The following is a 24644-nucleotide window of genomic DNA, read 5'->3' on the forward strand; positions in this document are numbered from 1 at the left end:
GGGCCACAATTGAACTACCCGCCGATGGAATTCTCGCCACGTCCTAGTCTCCGCTGAGAAATATCGTAAGCAACGGTATTTCGGCGGCAGATCGCGGTGTGTTCCCGGCTCGCTCTGTCTTGCCGTCCGCCGAAAAATCACGCACCCTCCTCTCTTTTGGTGGCAGCTCTACCTTCCAGCGAGATGGCGCTGCGGGCCACATCAAAAAGGTTCGTGAGTCGGATGTTTGACACCCCTACATTAGGGTGAGCCTGGGCACACCCGGCACACCCCATACGCACGTCTATGGCCACAGCTAGAATGGAGGGGTTGACATAAAATACCTCTTCACAGCTGGTGTCAACTCTGCTTCTAATGAGGCAAACATAAAAATTGCCTTCTTCCTGCCTCCCCTGCCTTGAAGCCATGCATATCCCTTTAGCAAAGCTTTGCCTCTACTAGTCCAAGGCCTGGGAGTTTAAACTTTTCCAGCCAGGCTCACTTACTTTTCCTGGCAGGCATGCCATCAGATAAACTATGCCACTAGGTCTTTCACTCACTCACACTCACAACCTGAGAAGACTCTTTGGTTTGATTTCCCCTCATTAAAGCTGTCCAGTTTGACTGAGTCTGTTACCTGGTGGCCCAATGGGCCCTGGTGCACCACGTGGCCCTGGCAAGCCAGCCAGGATTGTGTCTATGATGGTGGAAGCCAGCTGGGGTTCTCCATCTGTGTTAAAGAGCAGAGGAATTAATGATTCAAAAAATTATCAGCTGAATTGTCCAGTCAGTCAGGATTTCACACTGGGCTGTTTGAAAGCTTGAGCTAGCTGTTGGCCAAGGAGTGTTTAATTACGTGGAATTCTGACCATTAGAACAATTTCCCTGACTGTTCTGAGGGGAACTCAGCCATAAGCTCATTGCAAAATAAAAAACTGTGATTTTCTACCAGAGGTGCCAAAGCAGTGATCTCATTCTTCTGGGTACCTGAGGCTCTATGCATTAGGCCATCATGTGCACAGCCTGGCTCCAGATCAAGTGCCTTTAAATTTAATCTCTTTCACTGACACACACGCCTCTTCTTCTTCCCTCCACCCTGTTTCCTTCAATTGCCCCCGAGAATTTTCCCCTCTGACCAAATCACTGTTCTTGCTCAATTACTGATTCCTGCTTCCAGTCACCTGGTTTTCAGTGATCCATAAGTCACCTATGAACTCTGAGTCCCCCTGTGGCTGCCCAATGCACAGCGGCCAGTGGTGCTGAGCTACTGCACCATTATGGCAACCCAAAGCACTGCCACCAAACCAGTGTGGTAGCCCAATATGCGACCACCAGATCATCAAGTCTCTGTGCCCAGCACATCAGCCCAACACACTACCTACCTGCAACTATGCTGCAGTTCACTATGGTAGCACTTTTCATTTGAAGAAGATACAAAAGTGCTATAGACCATATGTAATTCTACAGATGAGGAAACAAAGGTACGGAGGTTAAGTGACTTGCCCAATGTCACATAGCAAAGAATAGAACCCACGTAACCTGATTTAAGTCAGGATTCACAGTCTATGGATATAACTACTTGATCCTAACCAATTCCATAGCAACAGGAGTTTATTCCTCTGCTGGCTTTGTTGTTGGCCTTAAGTGTAATGAACAGTTCTCTGTTTTCATGACCTTCCCTTGGATTCATAAGCAGGGGTAGTAATGACCATGTGAGAAGACAGACACAGGCAGCTTTAAAACTTGAAAAGAAAAATATAACAAAACCATACAATTAAACGCTACAATAATACAAGTGAGGCTACTTCAGCACTTCCTTTGGGGGGGAAGGGGATGGAGGTGCTAACCGTTGCTAAAAGAAAATTACATTTCTCTTTTCCCCATATTTTAAAGTATAATCTGTCACTTAAAAATAACTGAGTCTTTTCTGCAGGCTCCACGGCCATGGGGCTCTGCCAGAGTCTGGTCAATGGATACTATGTGGTACTGATAGAAAGCCTTCTGCAAAGCCAGATTTTCCCCAGCTGCTGCCCTCAAGAGTTAGAAACTCCCCCTCTCCTCATGCCCGTGATCTCAAACCTCCACTGGTTCATTTCCCCCCAGCTTTTTAGCTCACTGGACTACACCCAAGAGTGGAAGCCACCCATCTTGACATTAGATCAATTCATCTCATTAGATGGGATTCTTTCTAGGTATAAAAGGGCAAATTCTATTGTGTTACACTTATGTAAACATGTAGCAACCCTTTAAAGATTAGTGATGGTGTTGCATATTCTGCACTGGCATAAATAAGAGCAGAATTCATCCCAAAGAATACCAGAAAAAAAAGGAGGCTACCCCTGTATAGACATGGAGGATTTTCACCTTTGGCTAAAGCAATGGATGCTGGCCACTGATAGAGGTAGAATAGCAATAGTGGTGATAGATCAGTGATTTGATCCAACATGGCACATGCTATGGAATGCTAGGAAATAGCCATAACTCCATATGTCCTCAGGTACAGTGCATCTCTGCAATGGAGTCCAGGGAGTAAACCTGCATGCCTTGAAAACTGAACCCAGGTCTCTCCTGGGGCAGAGCCAATCACATAAGGGCTGAACTCAAACAGGTATTTCCTTGACCGTCGTTTCTGACCGCAGACATCTTTCCTTCTTTGTGGCCCTGAAACAAAACGTCTGAGAATGCGTTCGTGTTCAGAGGGAAAGGTACCCAAGTGAAGTGTGTAATCCAATTAATCTGAGTTTTATTTGACCATGTCAAAATCCATCAGGGCTGTTGAGTGAGATGGAATCGGAAAATGAGCATCAAAAAGCAGAGAAGGCATTAACAATTTCAGCGGATTTTTTTTTTAAAGCAGCAGCAGTCCTTAGGGGATTGGAGGGGGTAGTGGGGTTGCAAACTAATGGGATTTAATTATTGCTGAGGGGAGTGCACTTGTGTTGCAGAAAATTCCAGCCAAAGAGAATATCATCATCATGACAAACAGAGTTACTCTTCACAAATCCACCCATCCTAACATTAGATCAATGGGAATCAAAGTTATTTACCAAAGGTGCTTCTGTCATTGTGACACGCTGGAGTGGGGTTGGGGGGGACTCTGCTCAGGAGCCCCGGAGCTCAGCCTTTGGGCAGTGCGGTGTGGGGAGGGGAAGACTATTGTTGCTCCTTCTGCAGGAGCACAGCCATGGAAAACTCACCAAAGTACCAGCTGGCTTAAGAGGACCAGCACAATGTTCCCTATATTCCTTCTAGGGGGAATATCCGACCTCTCTCCTCCATCGTCACGGAGGGCTCCAATTACAAACACACCTAGTGCACGTCCACCATACGGGGGGGTGGGATTTGGGGAGTCCACGCTCCACCCCCTGTAGTCCCTCTGTATCCCCACAAAGCAGCAGGTCAAGCTGGGAGGTCCAACAGCTGCCTGGATCCTCTGGTCTTTCCCTCTCCCTACACATCAGAGTCAAAGGAGACCATGGGGCTTATTGCAGCTCAGGGCTACAGTAGCAGCCAGAGAGTAGCTGCAGTGTCATTCATTAGCAAAGAGACGGAGGATCCTGTCCCTCCCACATGGCTCTTACTGAACTGCCTACAACAATTCCAGCTACCCTGGTTTGTCAACATAACAGGTCAAATTCTGCCTTTGGACACAGGTGAGCATCTTTCCCATTTAAAAAACCCTAGTGTAGAAGGGTTTCCAAACTCCCAGCTCGCCCAGAAGTGCTCTAACAAGGCAACCTTTCGATATGGACAGGACTAAGAATTTAAGCAGGTAGAAAGCGGGCAACTTAAAACAAGCTGAAATCTATCCTGAGAGGCAATGAAGCTTATCCTCCTGTGTAGTAGCCGTGGGCATCCCTGGTACATGGATGGGTACAACTTCCACAGCCACTGTAACAGTTTTCTAAATGCTAAGCATTTCTCTCTCCTCCCTTTTCCCTCCCTGTCCTACAGTTTTCTCTTATTCTGTCTGCTCCATGCTCTCCCCCTCTTCACTCTTTTCAGAAAGGCCAGTGGGTCAAGCACCAGATAGGGACCCAGGAGATCTGGGTTCTGTTACCTACCCTGCCCCCTGACCTGCTGGTTGACCTTTGGCAAGTCCCTTGCTTGCTCTGTACCTCAGTTTCCCCATCTGTAAAATAGCACTGATGAGGCTTATATCTGAAAGCAAGTCACAAGGGATATAAGAGAGTGTAACACCCTGCAATAAGAGCCAGGTATTATTTCCTCCTCCCTTTTCCCTTAAAAAGACTCCTTTCATTTCATAGCCCTTTTGATGGGCTCTAGGATAATGTTCCCAAAGCCTGTCCCTCTCATCTTTAAGTGCCAGAGAGCGCAAGTTGCCCATGTACCTACAGGCACAGTGGCAATACCAGATATTGTTCAGAATCTGGCCTATCCCTAAATGAGTATGTTAAGGATAACTTCTCTCAATTAAAGGCTTGATTTGTTGAGACAGGACGGAAATGAGGTAATCCTGTCTTAATTTCTGTCTGCTACCTTAGCTGGAGACACACAACTGGGACCAATTTCTCTACCACAGTGAAACTGTGAGAAAACGTTTGTCTCCCCCCTTTTTGGCTTCTGCCTGCTGATAAATGCTGCCAACAGGAACTTGTTGTGATTAATAAAATGCTGACATTAACCACCGTCGGGCAGCACCAAACACTGGTGAATAATAATCGGGTGCAGCTTTCTCACATAATGTTGGATGCATAGGCTCATTAGCTGGGTTATGCTTCCCTCTGCTGTCAGCAGCGGGGATCTTATGGTTATAGTTTTCAGATGTGTTCCGTAAAAAAAAAAAAAAAAATCAAATCCTATCTGGGATTTACAGAGTCAGTTTTTACTGGCTGTTGAGAATTAGCTTTCCACCAACCCATGGCAGCACAAATCAGCCAACAAGAGTGAAAGGGCAAATCATATAGGATGATGATCTTAATATAGCATGCCCATATTAGTGACCTATCCTATTAGTGAGTCTTGTATTAATCACCAGAAGAAGAAATAAGTAGGGATGCTTTAGGGTTTAGCACTTACTACAATGATGGAACTCTATAAAAATCTAGCCTAGATAGATTTGGTTTATATCGGATCCTAACTCCAAAATGCTTAGCATCAGTCTCTGCACCTACAGACCTAGGTGAGATTCTATCCCTATTAACATCAGTAGAGCCAGGATTTCACCGCTGGGTAGAAATCTTGCAAGGCCATACACTGGGATTGAATTTCACTGCTACTGAACACGTGTGGAAACTAGACCAATGTGTATCCTAAACGTGAATCTAACAAGAATCAGCAAAGTGCCACAATGCTTGCGAATTTCATCAAAGTTCCCGTCTCAAACATTTCATCTGGCTGAGAGGATGCACAATTTCACATAAAAACATAATCACCACACCCACCAAAAACCTACATAAAGGGACAGTGAATAACAATTTTTCTTTTAAAGATTCTGGGGGATCGAGAGGGGGAGTTTTGATATTGGAAGACCAAGACAAGAAGTCAATATAAAGCACTAAATGGTCTTCAAAACGTACTGTGTCTCTACTAGTTGAAACATGCTATGCTATCTATTCTGTTCAAGTTTTCATACCCTGACTATGTTGGGGATCCCCAAAGACCTTTTCCACTCAGTTCCCCAAGAATTTAGGTTAGGCCTACAGACTATCATCATGAATCAATCTTAAGTAACTCTTTCATAGTTGCAAAGCCAGAAGGGACCACTGTGATCTTCTAGTCTGACCTCCTGTATAACAGAAGCCAGAGAAAATTCCTGGTTGAACTAGCTAGAGCAGATCTTTTAGGAAAGCACCCAATCTCAATTTTAAAATTGCCATTGTTCTGTCTGATCAAAACACTCCTATTAGTAAGAAATGCCCAGGATTTTGTAACTGTTTTAAAATAAAGTGGCCTGGTCTCTAATTCAGGAGGAAATTGCTCAGTGGGCTAAGCATCCTGTGCTAATTTGAAGTAAATGACAATAGTCCCGTTGGTCTCATTAAACACAGGGTGGAGCGTCAGCTTTGAGCCTTGCAGCTCTAGCCTTGCAGGAGTGATTGGGTGAAATCATTCTTCAAAGGCAGAGAAATTGGGTCCCATGCAGTCTGTCTCTTTCATGAGACTAAGGTCCTGATTGCTTTTCAAGGATATTAAGGAGAACGTGGCACTTTTCACAAGTATATCGGTTTGTCAATTTATTTTTTCTCCCTACCACTCTTTCACACTGGCTGATTGCTGCCCTCCAATAACAGGCTGTGTTTTAGTGGTTCTGTATCAGTGTCACTTTCAAAGTGCTTTGGGATCCATTGGGATGAAAGTCTCTCTGGAAATGCACAAAGTTACTATTACATCAATTACTATCATTGGTATGATCATCTAAGAAGTCAGCGGGAATTTAATAGAAAATCTCCTTGAGATAGTGAATACAATAGTACAGTCTGCGTTTTGCTAAGAGCTTGGGTATTGAACCACAATTAATTTAATCCTGCCCATAACTCTAAATAATTTAATACATAGCAATACTGCTAAAATCTTTAACAAATTAAAAATATATCCACTCTCTTTCAGGAAAAGGAGTGTGAAGTGGGAGGTAAATGGAGGGGAAGGAAATCCATAGCTCATTATCAGACACAAAGACACTTACTAATCCCATGGTTGTAATTACAATAATTTGACTCTGAAGCCAGAGGTGAGTAGAGCAGCTGGCACAGTTTAGGGCTAAGGTGGCTAATGCATTTGAGTTCTCCAGCTCTTTACTAGCCAAGGGGAAGATATTGCTGAGTTTCAGTATCACTAGTGGATCCTAGCAGTACAACTCCCCACCAGAAGTGACCAGACAAAGCCCAAACCTGACAGCATGCAGACTGGTGTGTAAAATGCACCTTTTCTAGAATGCCTTTCCATGCCCTTAACAACACAAGTAAAACATCATTTTTAAAAGGCCACCCAATGCACAAAAACCCATGCCCCTTTGCCTAGAGGAAGGGAAGGACCAAAACGCTTTCTTATTCTGGGCTGAGGGGCTTTTTAATTCTGTGCAGTACATAGATGCCAAGGTTTATAGATTCACATTATAAAGCCAGAAGAGACCATTGGGATCATCTATTCTGACCTGTATAACATAGGCCATAAAACTTCCCTGAATTAATTCCTGTTTGAACTAGAATATATCTTTTAGAAAAGCATTTAAAATAATACATGCTCTATGAAAGTAACTGGTAGACAGACAGACAGGCAGGTGTGTAGGAGTAGGAGGTGGTAAACTGGATCTGTATTTATTGTGTGCCTTTGTTTTAAGCCTAATTACATTAGTTCTGATTTGTAAACCAGTTGCCTGATTCCTGCTTTCAGTTATCCCAGGTACCCCATTGAAATCCCAAAGCATATTTTAAAGTAGAATTTGGCTCAAAGGATTATGGTTCAAACTGGAAGATTTTCCCTTTCCCTGCCTGAGAAAATTGGAGGAAGGGAGAAAAGGAGGGTCAGTTCTGACACCACCACCACCTAGTTCTTATCTAATGCTTTTCATCAGTATATGACTCTTTCCCCACCCATAAAATGGGCTCATCTGAGAAGTGAAGTGACTTGCATAAGGTCACCAGTAGGCCACTGACTGAGCTGGGAACAGAACCCAGGTCTCCTGAGTCCCAGTCCAGTGCTCCATCCATTATTCTACACAGCCTCCCCTAGCATAGACTTGCCCCAGTTCCCAGATCTGATGTAGAAGGCAATACCAATGCAAGAGTGGCAAAGCAGAATCAGCAGAGGGAGCCATCTGCAAGACAAAGTCTCCAAAAACGGCAGGTGCGACAATGAAAGAAACAAGTAGGTGATACTGTCAGGTTTTGCAAGGTACAAGGAAGCCACTCAAGAAGCACGCTCGGTTATTATTCCAACTTGCACTACCCTGCTGAGGTTCTTATTGCAACTCTTCCCCCCCTTCCAAATAGGCCATTCTAGGGCTACCACTTTGAAGAGGTAGTTTGAAAGGTCAAACACGAGTGTCCTGACACTGTGACAGCTGCGCTGTGATGTCACGCTCTTGGCACGTTGTGGCGCCCTGCCATCATGTTACAACCTAACGTCACACTGGTTGTAGCATCAGGATGCAGCATTTAAATCTGATGATGTTTCATAAGCCTCAGTTTGATTTGGGATCCTATTAACATCCAGCAAACTAGCCTTGCATGAAGATGGTCCCAGAAAAACTAGGACAGGTGGCAACTATAAACCTTCCCCTTAAGCCCAGTCCCATACACTACCCAGCTATACTTCTTAATCAAGACTGAAGTAACGAAGAGTTCAGGTTCATCAATAGGGATAGATGGGACAATTTGACTTCTTTCCTCCCCCAAAACTTGTTTCTTTGCTTAAATACCCAGAAGGAACCATAAGAGAGACAGGTCATATGGTCTCTTCCAGTGAAAGCCAGGACATGGTAGCACTGGGCATGAAGGTGGAGAAACATGCCCAATTTCCTCTACACAGGCTACCAGCCAGTCACTCTACAGATGCACCAGAAAGATGTGGACACTGAAGGAAACTTACTTTCTTTTTCAGCTGTGGGCTGCAGGGAATAGAGAACCCCCTGTTGTACAGTGAGAGGAAGGCCTGGGCTGGCAGGTGGCCCCGGGGGTCCTGGAGGTCCTGGAATCCCAGTTTCTCCTGGAAGTCCTCTTGGTCCTTGAGGTCCCATAAGCCCTTCAAAGGAATAGAAGAGGGGATTTCTGTGAAGTCAGGGATGCACTAGCAGATGCACAGTTTGGTTGCTCAATGAAAAATCAACATTTTCTTCAGAAAGCAGACACTTTTGGTAAAAAAAAATTGTCTGGACCAAAAAAAAACATTTTCCGCTGAAAATCAGTTTTGGTGGAAAATTTTCCACCAGCCTTAGTTATTAGTTTAAATGACTGATTATTTAAATTAAACTGCACAGGAGACGGTGGGGGCAGTGCAGGACAGAACAGTTTCTCTGGCAAAGAGTTTGAAGATAGAATTTTTGCATGAAAAAATATCCACTATTGACCAGAAACGGTGGAAAATGGAGTGAGTGAGAGAGAATAAAAAGCAGTAGTTTTGTCTCAGAACCACACCTGTAAAGTGAAATAAAAGCCTTTTCACATGACATGGCATCTCACCAGGGACCCTGACAATGACCGCAAGTACAGTCCTGCCCTGTCTCTATTAGCAAAATGCATGTGATTTTTAACTTCTCTTGGAGGCATGGGCATTCGTCACCTCTGTAATTCAGCTCACTCTTCTTTAGGTGTCCTAAATATGGAAAATCTGGGGCTGAGCCTCCTTTGCTTCTGTTTCCCCATCTGCAAAGCAGAGATCAGAAAGACTGGCTGGCTCAAGGGTGCTGTGCGGTTTAACAACCTAAGGATGAAATTCATCCCTGTGCAAAGGGTCCGCACAAGGCTGGGGTTCGGCATAGGTCTTCTGCTGCACCGCTATACAGGGGGGTTGCAACCCTAATGTTCATGAAGGCCTTTGAATTCCTCGGCTGGAAAGCAGTGAAGAAATGCCAAGTGTTATTCTGAGCAACCCCCTCCAACAGGTTGGGAGCCCAGTCATGCAATGGGCAGGTTAACGCTGCTTTCTGGGGCTGGAGGGCTCTTGTTTCAGCTTTTGAGAAACCAAAGTCAGACATCCCTGATCAGACTGTAGCCATTTTCAGGATCACAGCAAATGCCAAGACATCTCTGGGGCCACTCTCACGTTTAAGGCACACTCTAGGTTTCAAATATTTCCCTGGCATGAAGATTTATGAAGCACTGCTAGTCAGCATGTCTGAAGCACAAAGGCCACTTGTCTGGCAGCTTTTGTGTAGCGTTGTCTCCATCACAAGATTTAGGGGATGAGTAACATTCTGGGGATGAGTTACATCTCCCAGCTCAGGAATAGGTTGTATTCAGAAGGGAGGGCTCCTATCTATAAACCTTTCCTTTTAATGTAGACAGCATTGTTGTTTCAATATTAACCATCTGATTGCTTGATGTACTGGATGTGAAAAGCAAAATTCTTCCCCCTGAGCAAGGCATGCTCCCCTTTAGTGGGATGCAGCAGTGAAAGGGTTAAACAGGAAAAAGCTCTTCTCTGCTTGCTAGCTGGACAGAGACTTGTTTTACATCTTCTATTGGGTGCTGCTGGCATCCCAGAATAATCCCTCTTTAGCCACGTGGATAGGCTAAGAGAGGGTCAGCGTTAATTTAAAACTTTGGGCCCGTGCTGAGAGGGGCTGAGTGCCCCCAGCACCCATTGACCAATGGGAGCTGATTCAGTGGGAGCTAAAGATGCTCAGCACCTCATGCTATCAGGCCCTTTATGTGTAGATGAGTTTACCTAGAGTAAGAGGAGCGCCGAGCATGGGTTCTGCTCTGAGACTCACCTGGTGGCCCTCTCTCGCCAGTTTGTCCCCTCTCTCCTTTTGGTCCTGGTGGTCCGGGAAGTCCAACTGGTCCAATTGGGCCTGGGGGCCCAATCTGCCCTGGGAGCCCTGCAAACATTCCAATAGGAAACCAGGTGGAGCTTAGAGCACAGTCATTATAAGCACTTACACAACAGAAAGCCACTCAAAGAGGTTTTGAAAGGTGCAACTGACTCGAGGAAATCCTGCCCTGTTTGGTTGGAGCGGGTGAGAGTGGTGTTGACCCCAAGAGTGCCAGCCTCCCAGCAAACTGGCAGGATAGCTCCTGTCATAGATCACATGCTGCAGACAGTAGCAGCTGGGCTACTCAGCAGATCATGCCCATTGGAGTGGTGATGCACCGGCAGCAGGTACTACACACTGACTTCCACTTAATACGGGGTATATGTTCCAGCAGGAGATTGTCTATTCTAGAACAAAGCAGTGGCATGCCTCCTCCATTCACTTAGTGTTTTATTACATCTGCGTCCCCCACTTAACACAGACATTTTGCCCATGTCAAGAAACATGCATGATTGAACCAGACCCAGCATGGCAGCTAGATGTTACCCATTTGTATCACTGAGGAGTGTGCTGAACAAAAATACATGGGAATGCCTGTAACACAGTGACTCCAGTTAAGGAAGTCACATAGCAACTTTTCCAAAACCCTGGGTAAGCAGCCTGAAGGTGCAACTACAGTAGCAGGGTGTCCATTGTATGCAAGCAGGAAGGCAGCTCTTCCTGTGGGCTCTCAGTTGAGGAAAGGTTTAATGGTTTAAACACCTCTGCTGTATCCTTTGGGCTAACAAAATAATAATAATGTTTATCACTTATACAGCCTAGTATTTTATATTAAACATTACGTCTACTCTTGCACATCAAGGTAATAGGTGCCTTGGCTCTATATATATTAAAAGCACTGACCAAACACTGTTTAATCCTTGCAACATCCCTGAGAGGTAGGTAAGTGGTTTTGGCCCCAGTGAAGTTAAATGAGTTGCCTAAGGGCACTGAGCAAATCAGTGTCAGAGAGCGTTAGAAGAACCAGGAATTCCCGGCTTCTAGATCCATGCTACCAGGGGCTTTAGAATACTCTGATAGAGAGATAGATCCAAGCTATAAAATTTGGGAGAAGTTTAGTTCTGAATCCAGTTCTGAATGTTCAGATTTGGAGGCCTGGGTCTGGCCCAACTTTACTTGCAAATGTAGTGAATGGAAAACAATGCTCATAAATACAATAGAGGGCAGGTTTCATTTTCATATACTTTTCAACCATCAGTTAGTGAAATTCCTTCCTTTCTCTCCCTTCCACCACAACTGAATATCAGGAGAGGCACCAGCCCGTCTGACAGCACTCCCAGCTGACCCTGCTGTCTCTGGGGGGTGGGCGACTTTCGCTGGACATGTAGCAGCTTCATAGCCCATGCGCGAGGGAATGAGGATCTTGTGATAAATCCTGAACTCTTGAGATCTGCAGCTCCAAGAGGTTCAGATAAGCACCTGAAACCAAATCCTGAGGGTATGTTTACACTGTGGAGACTATACCAGCATAGCTAAATTGCCATAACCCCCTCATGTAGACACAGCCTATGCTGACAAAAGGTGAAGAAACATCACCTCCCTGCAGCTATGTCAAGGGAAACATTCTTTGGTTGACACAGTTGCGTCTACTTTGATGGTTGGGTCAACATAACTATGTTGGTTCAGGATGTGGGTTTTTCCACACCCCTGACCGACATAACTACACTAAGCTGACGTTTAAGTGCAGACTATGCCTGAATTACCTTTCTGGCAGGTGTGGATCTGATTCCCGTTCTGAGTATTCAGAGCCAGCCTGGGGTATGGAGCTGGTGCCCAAATGCTCATCCAAACCATCTGCATCTCTTGGAGCTGTTAACCTCAAGAGATCAGGCTTTCATAAAGATCCCCAGTCCCTCCTTCCTTTCATCTGGTTTGTAAATATTGACAGAAGTATTCTTCCTCACAGTATTTTGACACTTCCACTTCTTATCCCAGCTCGATCCAGGAATTAAATGGCAGGATAGGATTTTAAAGAGTTTCTAAATATTAGTCAGACAATTTTATACAATCAAACCAGATTCTGTTGTGATCTGAGCGGAGAGCAAAGATTCACGGAAGGTTTTTCATTTTTCCCAGACAAGTTTGAAAAGCCTTTGTTCTATGGATAAATAGTGTCTAACAGGGCCAGCACCATGGCTCTGGTATGGGAGTCATCTAACATGAGAAGAGGATGCATTTGACAAGCGCAGGCTGGTGGGCAATTGCCCCTTTACGAAATCAAGGCCATCTACACAGGACACTATAAGCAGCCACTAGACCATTAACCGAAGCGAACGCGAACGTGTGCACACAACACAAAATTTTGAATGGTCGTCACTGAGAATTCCTTCCCATGAAGAGGGAGGAATAAAAAATGAGCTGCGGAGCTTGGGTCAAAATAGCCCTTTCGTCATATAAAATGGCCTCAAACTTCAAGTGCAACCATTATAATTCAATCCTGTTAACTTCTGCAGATCAAGAGCAATCGTTTGCTGCTGACATCCTCAATCGTGCTGTTACAGAAGAGATTTAAAGGAGATGGCACTTATTTCCCTGCAGGTAGAAAGTGCTAACGGAAGGACCAAGAGCTGAACCCTGAGTAATGTGTCAGACAAATGCTCACACTGGTGACAAATGGTGTTACTAGCTCAGAAGAGACAAATGCAAAAGGATACAGGAAAAGCAAAAACAAAACTGGTGTGTCAGGTCCTTAGCTAGAGTAAGTCAGCATCGCTCCACTGAAAGCTTTTGGTGCTGAAGCCAAAGGAGCGATGCTGATTTACACCAGCTGAGGATCTGGCTCAATGTATACACCTTTGCAAATGATGAGAGCCAGAGAAAAGAAAGGAAAGGAGAGGGAGAGGAACGTGGAAGCGTAATGGCTAGGGCACTAGACTAAGACTCAGAAGACCTGTGTTTTACTCATGGTTCTGCCATGTGACCTTGGCCAGCTCTGTGCCTCTTTTCTTTCCCATCCCTTATCTGACTTTTCTATTTAGATTGGAAACACTTTGGGGTAGAGGCTGTCTCTCACTAGGTGTTTGTTTGTACAGTGCCTAGCACAACAGTGCTCTGATCTCTGGTGTGGTTTCTAGATATTTGTAATACAGATAAATAAAATTAAGAAGAAGAAGAAGCAGAAGATGATGAATTTATTTTTTCACTCAGTAATACATCCGCTAGCCCCTGCCCTGTACGCAGCAACCTTTTGCTTCCCACTATCCATCTGGAGCAGCAATTTTATCCCTTCTTGTGCAGCTGGTATTCTAAATTCCCCCAAACATCTCGCTCTAAGGACAGATGAATGTCTGCCCTGGGGAGTTAATGTCATGCTGGCACGAGAGAGATAAAATCCAAAGAAATCCAACTTCTCTGCATCTATTGGGTACCACATCACCATGCATCCCTCTCTGGTCCATCCTCTTCACACTCTCCCCCCTCCCCCCAATTATAGGATGACTCTTTCATCTGAGGCTCAGGATCTGGGCTGTACTGCATTCTTGGAAGCACCATATATACAGAAATGAACACTTTGTGATTTGAAAGAGAAAAAATAGATATAACAATCACTTTCTCTGTGGCACTAATTGCTCAGTCTCCTTCAGGCTCTCATTAAAAGAGCAGGAGAGTGGCGAGGAAATGCACATGAAAAATACATCTCCCATTACCCACAGGCTCAAATCTGAGCATTTTTTTAAAATTCTGAGTAAAATACATGCCTGTTGATTAATGAGCTGATCAGAAAGGCCAGTGATGCAGCTGTCTCAACAGTTCTAATTGCTTTTAAATGATTGTCTATTCTAACTCCTGTCAGTCAGGGAAGCAATATCAACCCTAGTAAACAGTAGCAAGTTTTTCTGGATCTTGCCTGGAAAGGCCTCGGCCAATCAAAGCTACAAAGTCATTCTGAACCATTCCCACTGTTCAACGCATCTCACACAACCCACTTCTAATGGGAACCATCCTTGGAACAATGGGAATGGCCTACGTGGAAGGTAGCTTCCCAACGCTGTGAGTACAAGGACAAATATTATGCTCATGGACCCCTGAAGAGGAGTAAAGGAATTTAAATGAGATAGGCGGAGTCTTGAATCTTGTTCCTAGACCGACAGTGGTGAGATGAAGTGCAGGTGCAGAAAGACCCCAACAGCAAAAATAAATTACATGGGGAAGAAGGAATGAGCATATAATGGACGCTTGGGGAAACACTGCTTTAATTCAGTTATTGGCAACCGTAGTCGTCGTGCTGAAAATACTTCGCAGAACATATCATTAGAAAGTCTCCCTCCATGTTGTGGCATCCTGTCAAATTACAAATGAGGATTACATCTGGTCTGCATTGGCTGCATCCATGCTCCGAGTCTGCTGCATTTGTGAAGGGCTGCCATAATAAACTGTTCTGACTAAAAAGCAAAACAAAAACCAACACTAGGCCCCGTGGAAGATAAAGAAGAATGTTGGGAGCTGGGAAAGCAACTGTCAGACAGGGCCTTGGAAGCAGAAAGTGAGGATCTTGAAGTAAGCGTGCCAAGGTCAAAGAAATACAACACTAGGTGATCTGTCTAGCCAAGATGACTGAGCTGGAGATTTGTTGTAACTTTTTAATTTTTTTGCACACTACAGGAGAGATCATAAAACAGCCCAAATCTGTTTATGGCCAATTTAAAAAACACAATGCATACTGCCACTGATTTGTCATGAACAGAAAATCTTTCCTGTTAATACAATCAATACCCCCCACTCCAGGGCTCACTGCCAAAGAAGTGCTACATCCTGAATACAATAGATGAGCATTAAATGTCCGTTCTATGGTACCAGCAGGATCTCTAGATTTTTCTAGAATTCTTGACGGTGAAAATCCACATCCATTGGATGTAAACATTTTCATTACAAAACACAGGACTGCCTACTGATCCTAACGGGAGTTTAGCTTCAGTGAACCAGGAATCAGCCCTTAGTGACGTCTTGGGCCAACACAAACAGAGAACTTAAGAACAGACCATTAAGGTTGGCAAAATGAGGCTGGAATGTTTTTGGCTGAGGTTGGCTGCTGTCTTCCTGGAATGCAGCTGTTCTACCATGCAGAGGCTGAGGCGCATGAAGAGAGAAGCAAAAAAACTTCTCACTTCATAGAACAGCATCCTCACCAATGCAAGAAGAGCAATAATGGGGCTTTGAGGAAGTCATGTGCAGCTCCCCTTGGCTGAAAGGATGGCTTTGAGGTGGGGAATTAAAGAGGAGAAATAGGAGGAGACCCTAGCAACATTCCTGAACCGTACAGGATTTAATTTTATTTTTATGTTATGCAGTCCATATGTAACTCAGATCTCTTCTTTTACAGAGAGGGAACAATACAGTCTGCAGAGCTGTACTGCACAAGCAAGCTGCCTAAACTGTGCACACAGATCCCACATTTGTACTAGAGTAACAGGTGGACGTACACCAAAGTATGCCCTTTTGGGGGTGTGAATGCCAGATCTGTGCTCCCAACTTAGCAGAGAGAGTCCTGAAGCAAACCCCTAACTCACCCTGAGCTTCAGGCAACATCAGATTCACAGATGGCCCTTACAGCCATGACGGATCAAATCAAACTCCCAGATTTGAATAGCTTCCAACTTTGGGGAAGTGTGGCTCCAGATCGAAACATAACTGGTTCTATTCCATCTCTCCAAGTTAGGCTGAGATTTATAAAAATGCATCTCTGGGGCATTTGTTTACCTTGCATATCTTTTCTCTTTGTAATGTATATTTTCAGCCAGGCTGGAACTCGGACTGCTTTGCTGCAGGTGCAAAGATAACTGCAGATGCAAATATGAGAACCTGGGCCAATAACCCCCCAGTCTGCAACTGCCTTAAGGTAGCTGGAGCACAGGTCCTGGAATTTGTACTTGCAGTACAGGCTCAAAAACATGGGCACAGATTTCATGGGTGCAAATTACACCCACAAAAAGGAGGCTATCTATCTAAAAACTTCATCCAGAACTCCCACTCTCCTACGAGATAGCTGGAAAGAACTGGAAATATTTCACTGCCAGTCATGGAGGTACTCAAACCCACGGCATTTTCTAAGACCAAATTGCACTGAAGCAGCTTATCAACCTTAGCTACCACACAGAACTCACCATTTGGATTTATATTGGGAATCTGACACCATTGAATACTGTCAGAGGAAATGCCTGGATACACACTTACCAGCTGATCCCACCGGCTTCCTCAACATGGTCCCAGGATTTACCAGGGGAATAGCATCTGGGAGCAAGTCATCATACCACGTGGCTGTTGTCCTGGCGATTGGCAAGTCATTCTCTGAAGGGGGCATGCGCTCTGCAGCCTCGAGCAGAAGAATCTAGATACAAGTTACAGGAAGAAAAACATAACTGGGCAAGATGGCTCCACAAGGCTGGATTCCGAGAAGTGCTCAGCCCCAGAAGCTATCACTGGGGGCTGGGCAATCGAACCTCTCAGGGTCAAGTCTATATCTAGTCTAGATCAAATGATGGTGCACCATGGACTCTACTGCGTGCCCTGAACCCCATAGACTTCACAGTGTATGTAGGTGTTTGCAGGGAGTTGCTGAGCACCATGAACGACCAGGCCCTTAATGAGAAAAGCAATGTGCTAGCAGAGAACGGCACTAGTGTTAGGGGACGGAGCCTTTCACCACTAGCTCACTTGTACAAATGCGGCTCAGCTCAGTAACCACTGCAAGTTGTTACAAGCAGAAGAGTAGCTTGGGACAGGGAGAAGTGGCCATTTTTCTCCTTTGTCCGTGCAGCTCTGCTCCACAGTAAGCCGTATTACTCAGAATGCCAACTGTTTGGGATACCACTTCCAAATAATTAACATTCTGATGCTTTTTGTGTTTGAACTGTTTGGGCTATTTAGAATGCAAGCTCCTTGGGAAAGGGGACCACATCTCTCCCTCCACGTTATACAGGGCTGAGCACACCGACACCTCTGTAAATACAATTGCTATTATTTCTCTATAGCATTAGAAAGGAAGGTCAAGAGGAGGGCCACAAACTTAGTGGGAATGCAGAGCACTTAGCATCTGGCAGGATCAGGTCCTAATTTCCCATAAAAACAGAGGGGGGAGGGAAGAGTCAATCCAAAAGATGACACCTCCGGCAGAATTTTCTCTCGAAATACCATGTTGGGGCAGTGGCTCAGTGCTGACTTGAGAGAAGTCCAGCGAAGTAACGTAAATGCAATTCCCTGGAGCACCACATTTTCCCTTTGGAAGTCTCCTAACTGCATAGGGTATGTCTACACAGCCCACGGCAGCGAGCTTCCCAGACCGGCGCAACAGACTTGGGCTAGCGGGACTTGCGCTAGCGGTCTAAAAATAGCTGTGTAGACAGCACTTTGGAATTGTGGCTCGGGGTGAAACTCAGGCTCTGAGGCCCACCTCCCACTTCCCTGGACTTGAGAGGCGGAACTCCACCCCAGCTGCAACTTCAAAGTGCTGTCTGCACAACTATTTTTAGAGCACTAGTGTGAGCTCTGCCAGCCCCAGTTTGTCAACCGAGGCTGTACAGACACACTCATACTGATTTAGAACTAAAAAAAATAAGACTTCTTGACTCAAAAACTACCCACTCAATCATCAGGAATTTTTGAGTGCTGCATTTATTTTTACATAATAAAGTCATGGTGTAGTTATAAGGAAAAATGACCCCACTTTCTTTTTTTTACTTACAAAAATGATTAAGTGTATAATTTATTTATTACTGTGCATGGCCGGAGCCAGTAATGCGACAATACCAGAAATGACGAACATCCTGCAGAACACATTAGCCTGACAAGGGCACATCAGAAACTAATTAAACCGGGAACTAGGTTAAGTGCAAAGGACCTGAACCCTCCGCTGGCGCGAACTAGCAGAACTCCCTCCTTAACTTCACGGACATTATTCAGAGGGTCTGGTGTCTTGCTTTTTGAACATTAAGTTGATGAAGAGGGAGGCAGGAAACCACCAACAAGAACAGAGGCCCACACTGACCCCTACTTTAGCTCCATGAACTGCAGTTATGTTAGCCCTGGTATGAATTCAGTTCAGTGGGCCTGCTGCACTCCTCCTTCCATCCAGTTATTTTCTTGTTTCAGTTTTGAAGGAACTGTGGTCTCAATTCAGAAAACACTTATGCATGTGCAATAAATTTAAGCACACACTTAAGTCCCATTGATTTGGGACGTAAGTACATGCTTAAGTGCTTTCCTGAATCAGATCTTAAACTAGTGCTGCCCCTCCAAAACTGTTATATAATGTTGCAGTATAACAACTTCCATCTCCCAGCGCAGAGGTGGCTGCATTTCAGCATGGGGGAAATGATGCAGTCCCTACATGGACACAGTTTAACGCTAAGTGCCCTGATGCTTGTTAGAGGTGCTATAGTAAAGGAACACATTTAATCAACAACAACACTCATTAGGTGGGTATGCAGAATACAGCAAAACGCAGGCATCTTGGGCCCTGGACCACTGCATTGTTAGCGGAGCTGACAGAGTTCTACCAAAGTTCGCTCCTGGAGTGGAACAGTTCCAAGTCATTTTTATGGGTGATAATAAAAACGTGTTACCACACGATCAACACAGAACAGTGGCAAGAGTCTTTTTCATTAAAACAGCATGTTTTAAATGACTGCTCTGCTGATAAACACTGTCAAAGATTTAAAGATGTGCAGTTTAGTAATTCTGAATACACTGTTACACGTTGACTGCATATACTTAACAGTTATTAAGGCATGCACTATAGTTCCAAGTACATTTTCCAGAAATGGTTTGGCCTGGGAGGACTCAGCAGCTTAGAAGTTCTAAGAAGTTCTAATATTAGATAGCAAAGACTCGAGCCATTTGAATAGTTCCCATTGAATAACTTGGACAGATTATACCATATTTTCGGAGCAAATTATTTAGTGTCATAATCTATATAAAATCTTTCAAGCCAACTACAGTGCTGATCTGGCAGTCTTGCAGAATTTGATAGAGAACAGTACCCTTGCTACAGAATTTTGAAACCATCCCATGGGATTCTGTAGCAAGTTTACAATTCTCTGTTCAATTCCATAGCTTGGTTTCAAAATTCTGAAGAAAAATCAATGCCTTTCTATTCAATTCTACAGGTGCCCAGAGTAATTTCTGTAGTACCCTGTTGATTTCATGCCTATCAAGTTCCAGAGGACTTTCCCCTTCGGGGACAATATAATTAGTATATTCACAAATAATTTCACAGATTTCATTAGTTTTAAAAGATAAAAATTACTTTGTGAACAATAGTTGATGGCAACATTTGACCCAAGGCAGCTCTGAAGAACAAGGCTTCTTGCCCTTCAATTATTTGGAATGTCATTAGCTGTTCTTGGGGGAGACAGAACCCTGAACTCAGGTCACAGGCCCATCAGCAAACCATGAGGTAAAGTCCATCCCTGTTCAGCAAAGCACTTAAGCATATGGTTAACTTTAAACACTTCTATAGCAGGGATATAATTCTCTATAAAACTCTATAGGCTGGTTCAAAAGAGACCTGCAGAAAGGATACCATTTACTACAAAGTCAATGCTATCGCATGAGGGGAAGTCAGAACAGAAAAAAAAATCTGGGCTAATGTGCTGGTTTGAGTGCATAGCTCAGCGGAGTATGAAACTAGCCAGGCTTAAACAGATACATAATCCCTGTAAATCTAAAGCACCACATCTCACATAGCTACGTACTGGACAGTGGCATTGGAACAATTTTTATAGTGGGAGTGGTGAGAGCCATTGAACAAAACTGTAAACCCTGTATATGATGGAAACCATTTCAAACATGGGGGCGCTGCTGCAGCCCCAACACACCCAGTTCCAGCACACCTGGGAATGGGGCCCATGAAACTACTGCATGTGGAAAGCATCCAGTAATCCTTCAGATGTCACAGAGCTCACTGCAGAGCTGAAGTACACAGCAGAGCTCAGACTGAAATCAGATTTGCCTCAGTTACTTTAAAATACCCGATAAACATATACTGGAGCTATAATCTCGCTTCCACCCCCCCAGTCACATCATTCTTCTTTGCCTAACTGATTATCACCTGCTGAGGAAGTAACAATGCCCAAGCTCTGCAGTCATGGACCCAGACCAGCACAAGATCAGATCAGACTTGTGACAGCAACATCTGTTCTCAGCAATGGCTCTGACCTTAGATATCTGCTTATCAGGTAAGGAGGTCTGCCCTGTGACCTCTGACACCAGGCAAGTGAGGCTGGGGGGGTTGTGGCAGCAGTCTCAAGGGACTAATACTACCTTGTGTCCTTTATCCTCTGTCACTAAGAGGAAAGCTTAACAACAGAGCAGCTACAATAAGAACAGATATAGGGCCTGATTCATCTTACTTACCTTGCTGTAGATCATGAGTAGCGCCATTCAAGTCAGTGGGCCTGATTCTCCTCCTCCTTACAGCAATGTAAATAATCAGGAGAAATTCCATTAGAATTTCATCCCAGGAGCAGAGTGGATATTTGCACATGTGGGCTAGGATAGTCAAAGGATTTGGGTGCCTAACTCCTCTAACCTCCTTTGAAAATCCCGCTCATGGCACCTTTTATCTAAATCAAGCTGCAATTTGTCTATGAAAATATTCCTTTGCATTAAAAAAAAAAATCTTATATTTAATATTCCAATAAACAGCCTTGCAAAAGCATTTACTATCCTATGCACAGAATTTGCTTGGCAAAATTTTGGTGGGGGGGGGGGGTGTAGAGAATAGAAATGTTCAAGGTTACCTTAGAAATTTCAAATTTTTTAAAATAAAATGTAGATTTTTTTTTGGAGGGAGCGGGTGGTTTACTGTTTTACTTGTCACTGTGCAAGATTGGTTACAGAAAGTGAATCGCAACATTTGCCAGCCACGTGGGACAGTCTTAGGATCACAGGCTCAGGGAAAGGATTTCCCATCAAGCCTGATATTAATAAGAAGTGAGGGTTGGGAATTATTAGGCTTTAGGATGACAGGATTTTAATGGTCATTCTTAATGAAAGTAGTATGTTAGAGTGAGAGGTAGGCCAGACCTGAACTTCCCCAAGTGTTCCTATCCGGAGGTTAAATTCAGCTCCATGGCGAGACCTCAGGGACTAGTTGTGACATTCAGACATGGATCTTGATCCAAAGTTTGCATTGTTCAGAATTGGGTTTTGGTTCAGACCCTCCCCTAGTTAAAATTAGTCATGAAAATGTTCTTTACCCTGCTGGTCATGTTTTACATTAACAGAGCTGAAGAAACCTCAGACGCTCCCATTTTAAGACTTGTACAAGGATGGTTTTAAAGTCATCCTGATTTTCATTCTTGTTAGTAACAACCAGTAAGATATTAAGTGAACCATTGACTGGCAAGTTGCCTAAAACATTCTTAAAAGTCACTGATTTGTTAGAATTAGAAATGTGGGATCTGGACAGGAACAACAGGAATCTAAAGGATTTGCTTAACCACCTCTCTGTAGGGTGGTGTACCAGGTTCATGATGAAATGTTCACTACCAGGAAGAGTGACATACAGGATTGGGAATATCCATGAAACATCAGCATCTAACAACAGCACCCAATCTACAATATTGGTAAGCATCATTGCCATACAACTGAGGAACAGGATTTTCCATTCTAGAGGACTCGTGAGCACTGTTATAGTACAATATGGGGATATTAAAATCTCCAGTATTTATGAGTACTGCTGTGTTACATGGGAGTTTCATTTTATATCCTTCAAGGGGAGGGGTGAGCCCCATAAAACATAATTGTTGTATGCATTTTATTGCATACATACATTATATGTATGTATACAGTGGGAGTTTCATTTTATATCCTTCAAAGGGAGGGGTGAGCCACATAAAACATAATTGTTGTATGCATTTCTTAAATCTATCCCCTTCTTGGAACAGGTTAAGAGCACTTTAACATCTGCATTGTAATTGTCATTTAAAAAAAATGTTTTTTGTTACTATGGCTCCATATAATTGTTCTTAGTAATTAAAAAGATAGGGTTATAAAAGTGAGGTCTGATATTATATTCTAAATAAATAGGGTGGATTTCATGTAGTGGAAAATAAGTAACAGTGTATTGGTCTAAACTGTACACATGTTGAAAATTTTTCCTTTAACCTTTCACAGACTTCTGGGCAGGGTATCGCCTTACGAGAACTGTTTTCATGCAGAAAATATGCAGGTCATTTATCAATCACACAATGAATCAGTCAGACACAGAATTTGTAATATATCTCTTTGCATTTAAATCACTGTGAAATGCCACAAACTTCTCAAAAGTAGCGTCAGGAGATAAGAATGGATTATATTGACTCAGATCAAATATTGCATTTCAGCAATAACCAAAAACTGAGATTAATATCACATTATCCATAAACCTCAGATAGAGTTTGTTAAAAGATATGGGTGTATAGCAGAAAAAACACAAATGGGACCTTTTTATGTGGTAATACAGATGTAAGTTGTCTGCACGCCTTCCAAAGAGATAGAGAATACTGTATTCAAAGGGGTCAATGAGACTGCATAGAGCCTGATTCTGCTCTCACTCACTCCAGTTTTACACCCTTTAGATTTAATAGAATTAATCCAGATTTACATGGGTGCATCCAAGGGCAGATCCAGTTCAATGTTTTTCTAGCTAGAGGAAAGCCTGTGCTGTGTGTTAGGGGTAAAAAAAACCCCACTCCCGAAAGGCTGGTCTGGTACAAATGGAATCCAGTCTCATACTGATATAAATCAGGAATACTTCCACAGAGGTCAATGGTCCTACAGTGGTGTAAAACCCGATTAAGTGAGTTAAGCCAGGCCTACTGCATCTGTTTATTTTTAGAATTTTCTCCCCTCTCTGCTCTCTTTCACCACTCAGTCTGCAATTATTCCATCTTGCCCCCTTTCTGATCCTCCTTCACCATGGTTTTTTCCCTCTTCCCTGAATTCTTTGTTTAATCTTCTTTAAGGAGATTGAGAACATGCAGATTCCTGAGCATGAGTCAAACTTTCAAACATACAGCATATAATCACAATACCAATACCACCTACATCTTATATAGTGGTTTTCATCAGTAGAACACAAAGTGCTTTACAAAGAAAGGTAAGTATCGTTATCCCAAGATTACAGATTAGGAAACCACTTGTCCAAGGTCATCCACCAGGCCAGTAGCAGAGACAAGAAATTGAACCCAGCTGTCCTAAGCTCCAGTCAGGTGCTCTAATACTCCAGGCCATACAGCCTCCCATTTGAGTGGGCTAGGAGTTAGGCAAAGTGAGGTCACCCATCTCAGCTCTGCACACAGCACAAATCAGAGTAGAAGTAGGAGAGGTAGGAAAGCAACCTGGCCTTAATTAATTTTACATCATTTTACACAACAATGCCGCATGGTGTCAATGCTAAAGGCAACAATGCTGGACCAGCACCACCAAGAGCATAAGGCATTTTGATTAAATGAGTGAAAGCACCAGTCCATCTCAAGCTCTTCCTCATCCTCTGATGGCATCTAACTATTTTACCTTAACAATCCCTGCATTTATTTCTTGGTTATTTACACCTGATGCCAATCCACACATCTCTCATTACAAAATCACTGGGATATTTTTATTACCTCTTTTTAACATCCAGCCCACATGCTGGGAGAACTGAATGCATCTCTTACAATATGAAAGATGGTGTAAACTTTAGTTACATCCCCCTTTTATAGCTCCTGGTGGCACAGCTGGGTATAGAACACAAGCCTTAGAGACCTGCAGACCCTTAATGTACTGCTGAACACAAGTCCCTTGCTTACAACGGCCCTTCACTTACTGTCTGATAAGTGGAGAGAGTGGGGAATAAACCATCTTTCCATACCCATAATGCTCTGTTGGGCTTTTTGTGACTTCTCCCCATTAGCTGGACATGCTAAGGAAAGTGTTTTTTTACTCCTATGATGCACATTAGAAGTTATCATCGTCACAGCCACCCCGTAAGCATCCACCCCAGTACACAGTGCATTCAAAGCCAGCTTGCTGCACATTAGCTCTTTCACTTGACCTCGGCTCTGTGTATCTTGGCCATTTACACAAATTAGAAACAGCAGAGGTCAGAGGCCTCACCCCTTTGGGTCTCTGAAGCACCAGCCAATTTGAGATAGCTGATCTTATCCACTACCATTCAATGAGCTCACTGCAGCCCTGCTGTGCTGGAACC

At 43.8% G+C, this 24644-nt stretch overlaps 1 protein-coding gene across 2 annotated transcripts in view; it reads right to left on the bottom strand.

The window, feature by feature from the left end:
• COL26A1 (collagen type XXVI alpha 1 chain) overlaps window positions 1-24644 on the bottom strand; it is a 223974-nt gene that overhangs the window by 24372 nt on the left and 174958 nt on the right. For both annotated transcript variants that reach the window (XM_067537838.1, XM_067537837.1), the window contains exons 5-8: window positions 16646-16799; window positions 10373-10480; window positions 8530-8682; window positions 617-709 (exon numbers count right to left, since the gene is read on the bottom strand). In XM_067537838.1, the coding sequence (XP_067393939.1) occupies window positions 617-709; window positions 8530-8682; window positions 10373-10480; window positions 16646-16799 (508 nt within the window). The remainder of the gene's footprint in view (window positions 1-616; window positions 710-8529; window positions 8683-10372; window positions 10481-16645; window positions 16800-24644) is intronic.

The sequence above is a fragment of the Emydura macquarii genome, unplaced genomic scaffold (genome assembly GCF_026122565.2).
Source record: "Emydura macquarii macquarii isolate MOO-44397 ecotype Brisbane River unplaced genomic scaffold, CSIRO-AGI_Emac_v2 contig_450, whole genome shotgun sequence".
Classification (NCBI taxonomy): domain Eukaryota; kingdom Metazoa; phylum Chordata; order Testudines; family Chelidae; genus Emydura; species Emydura macquarii.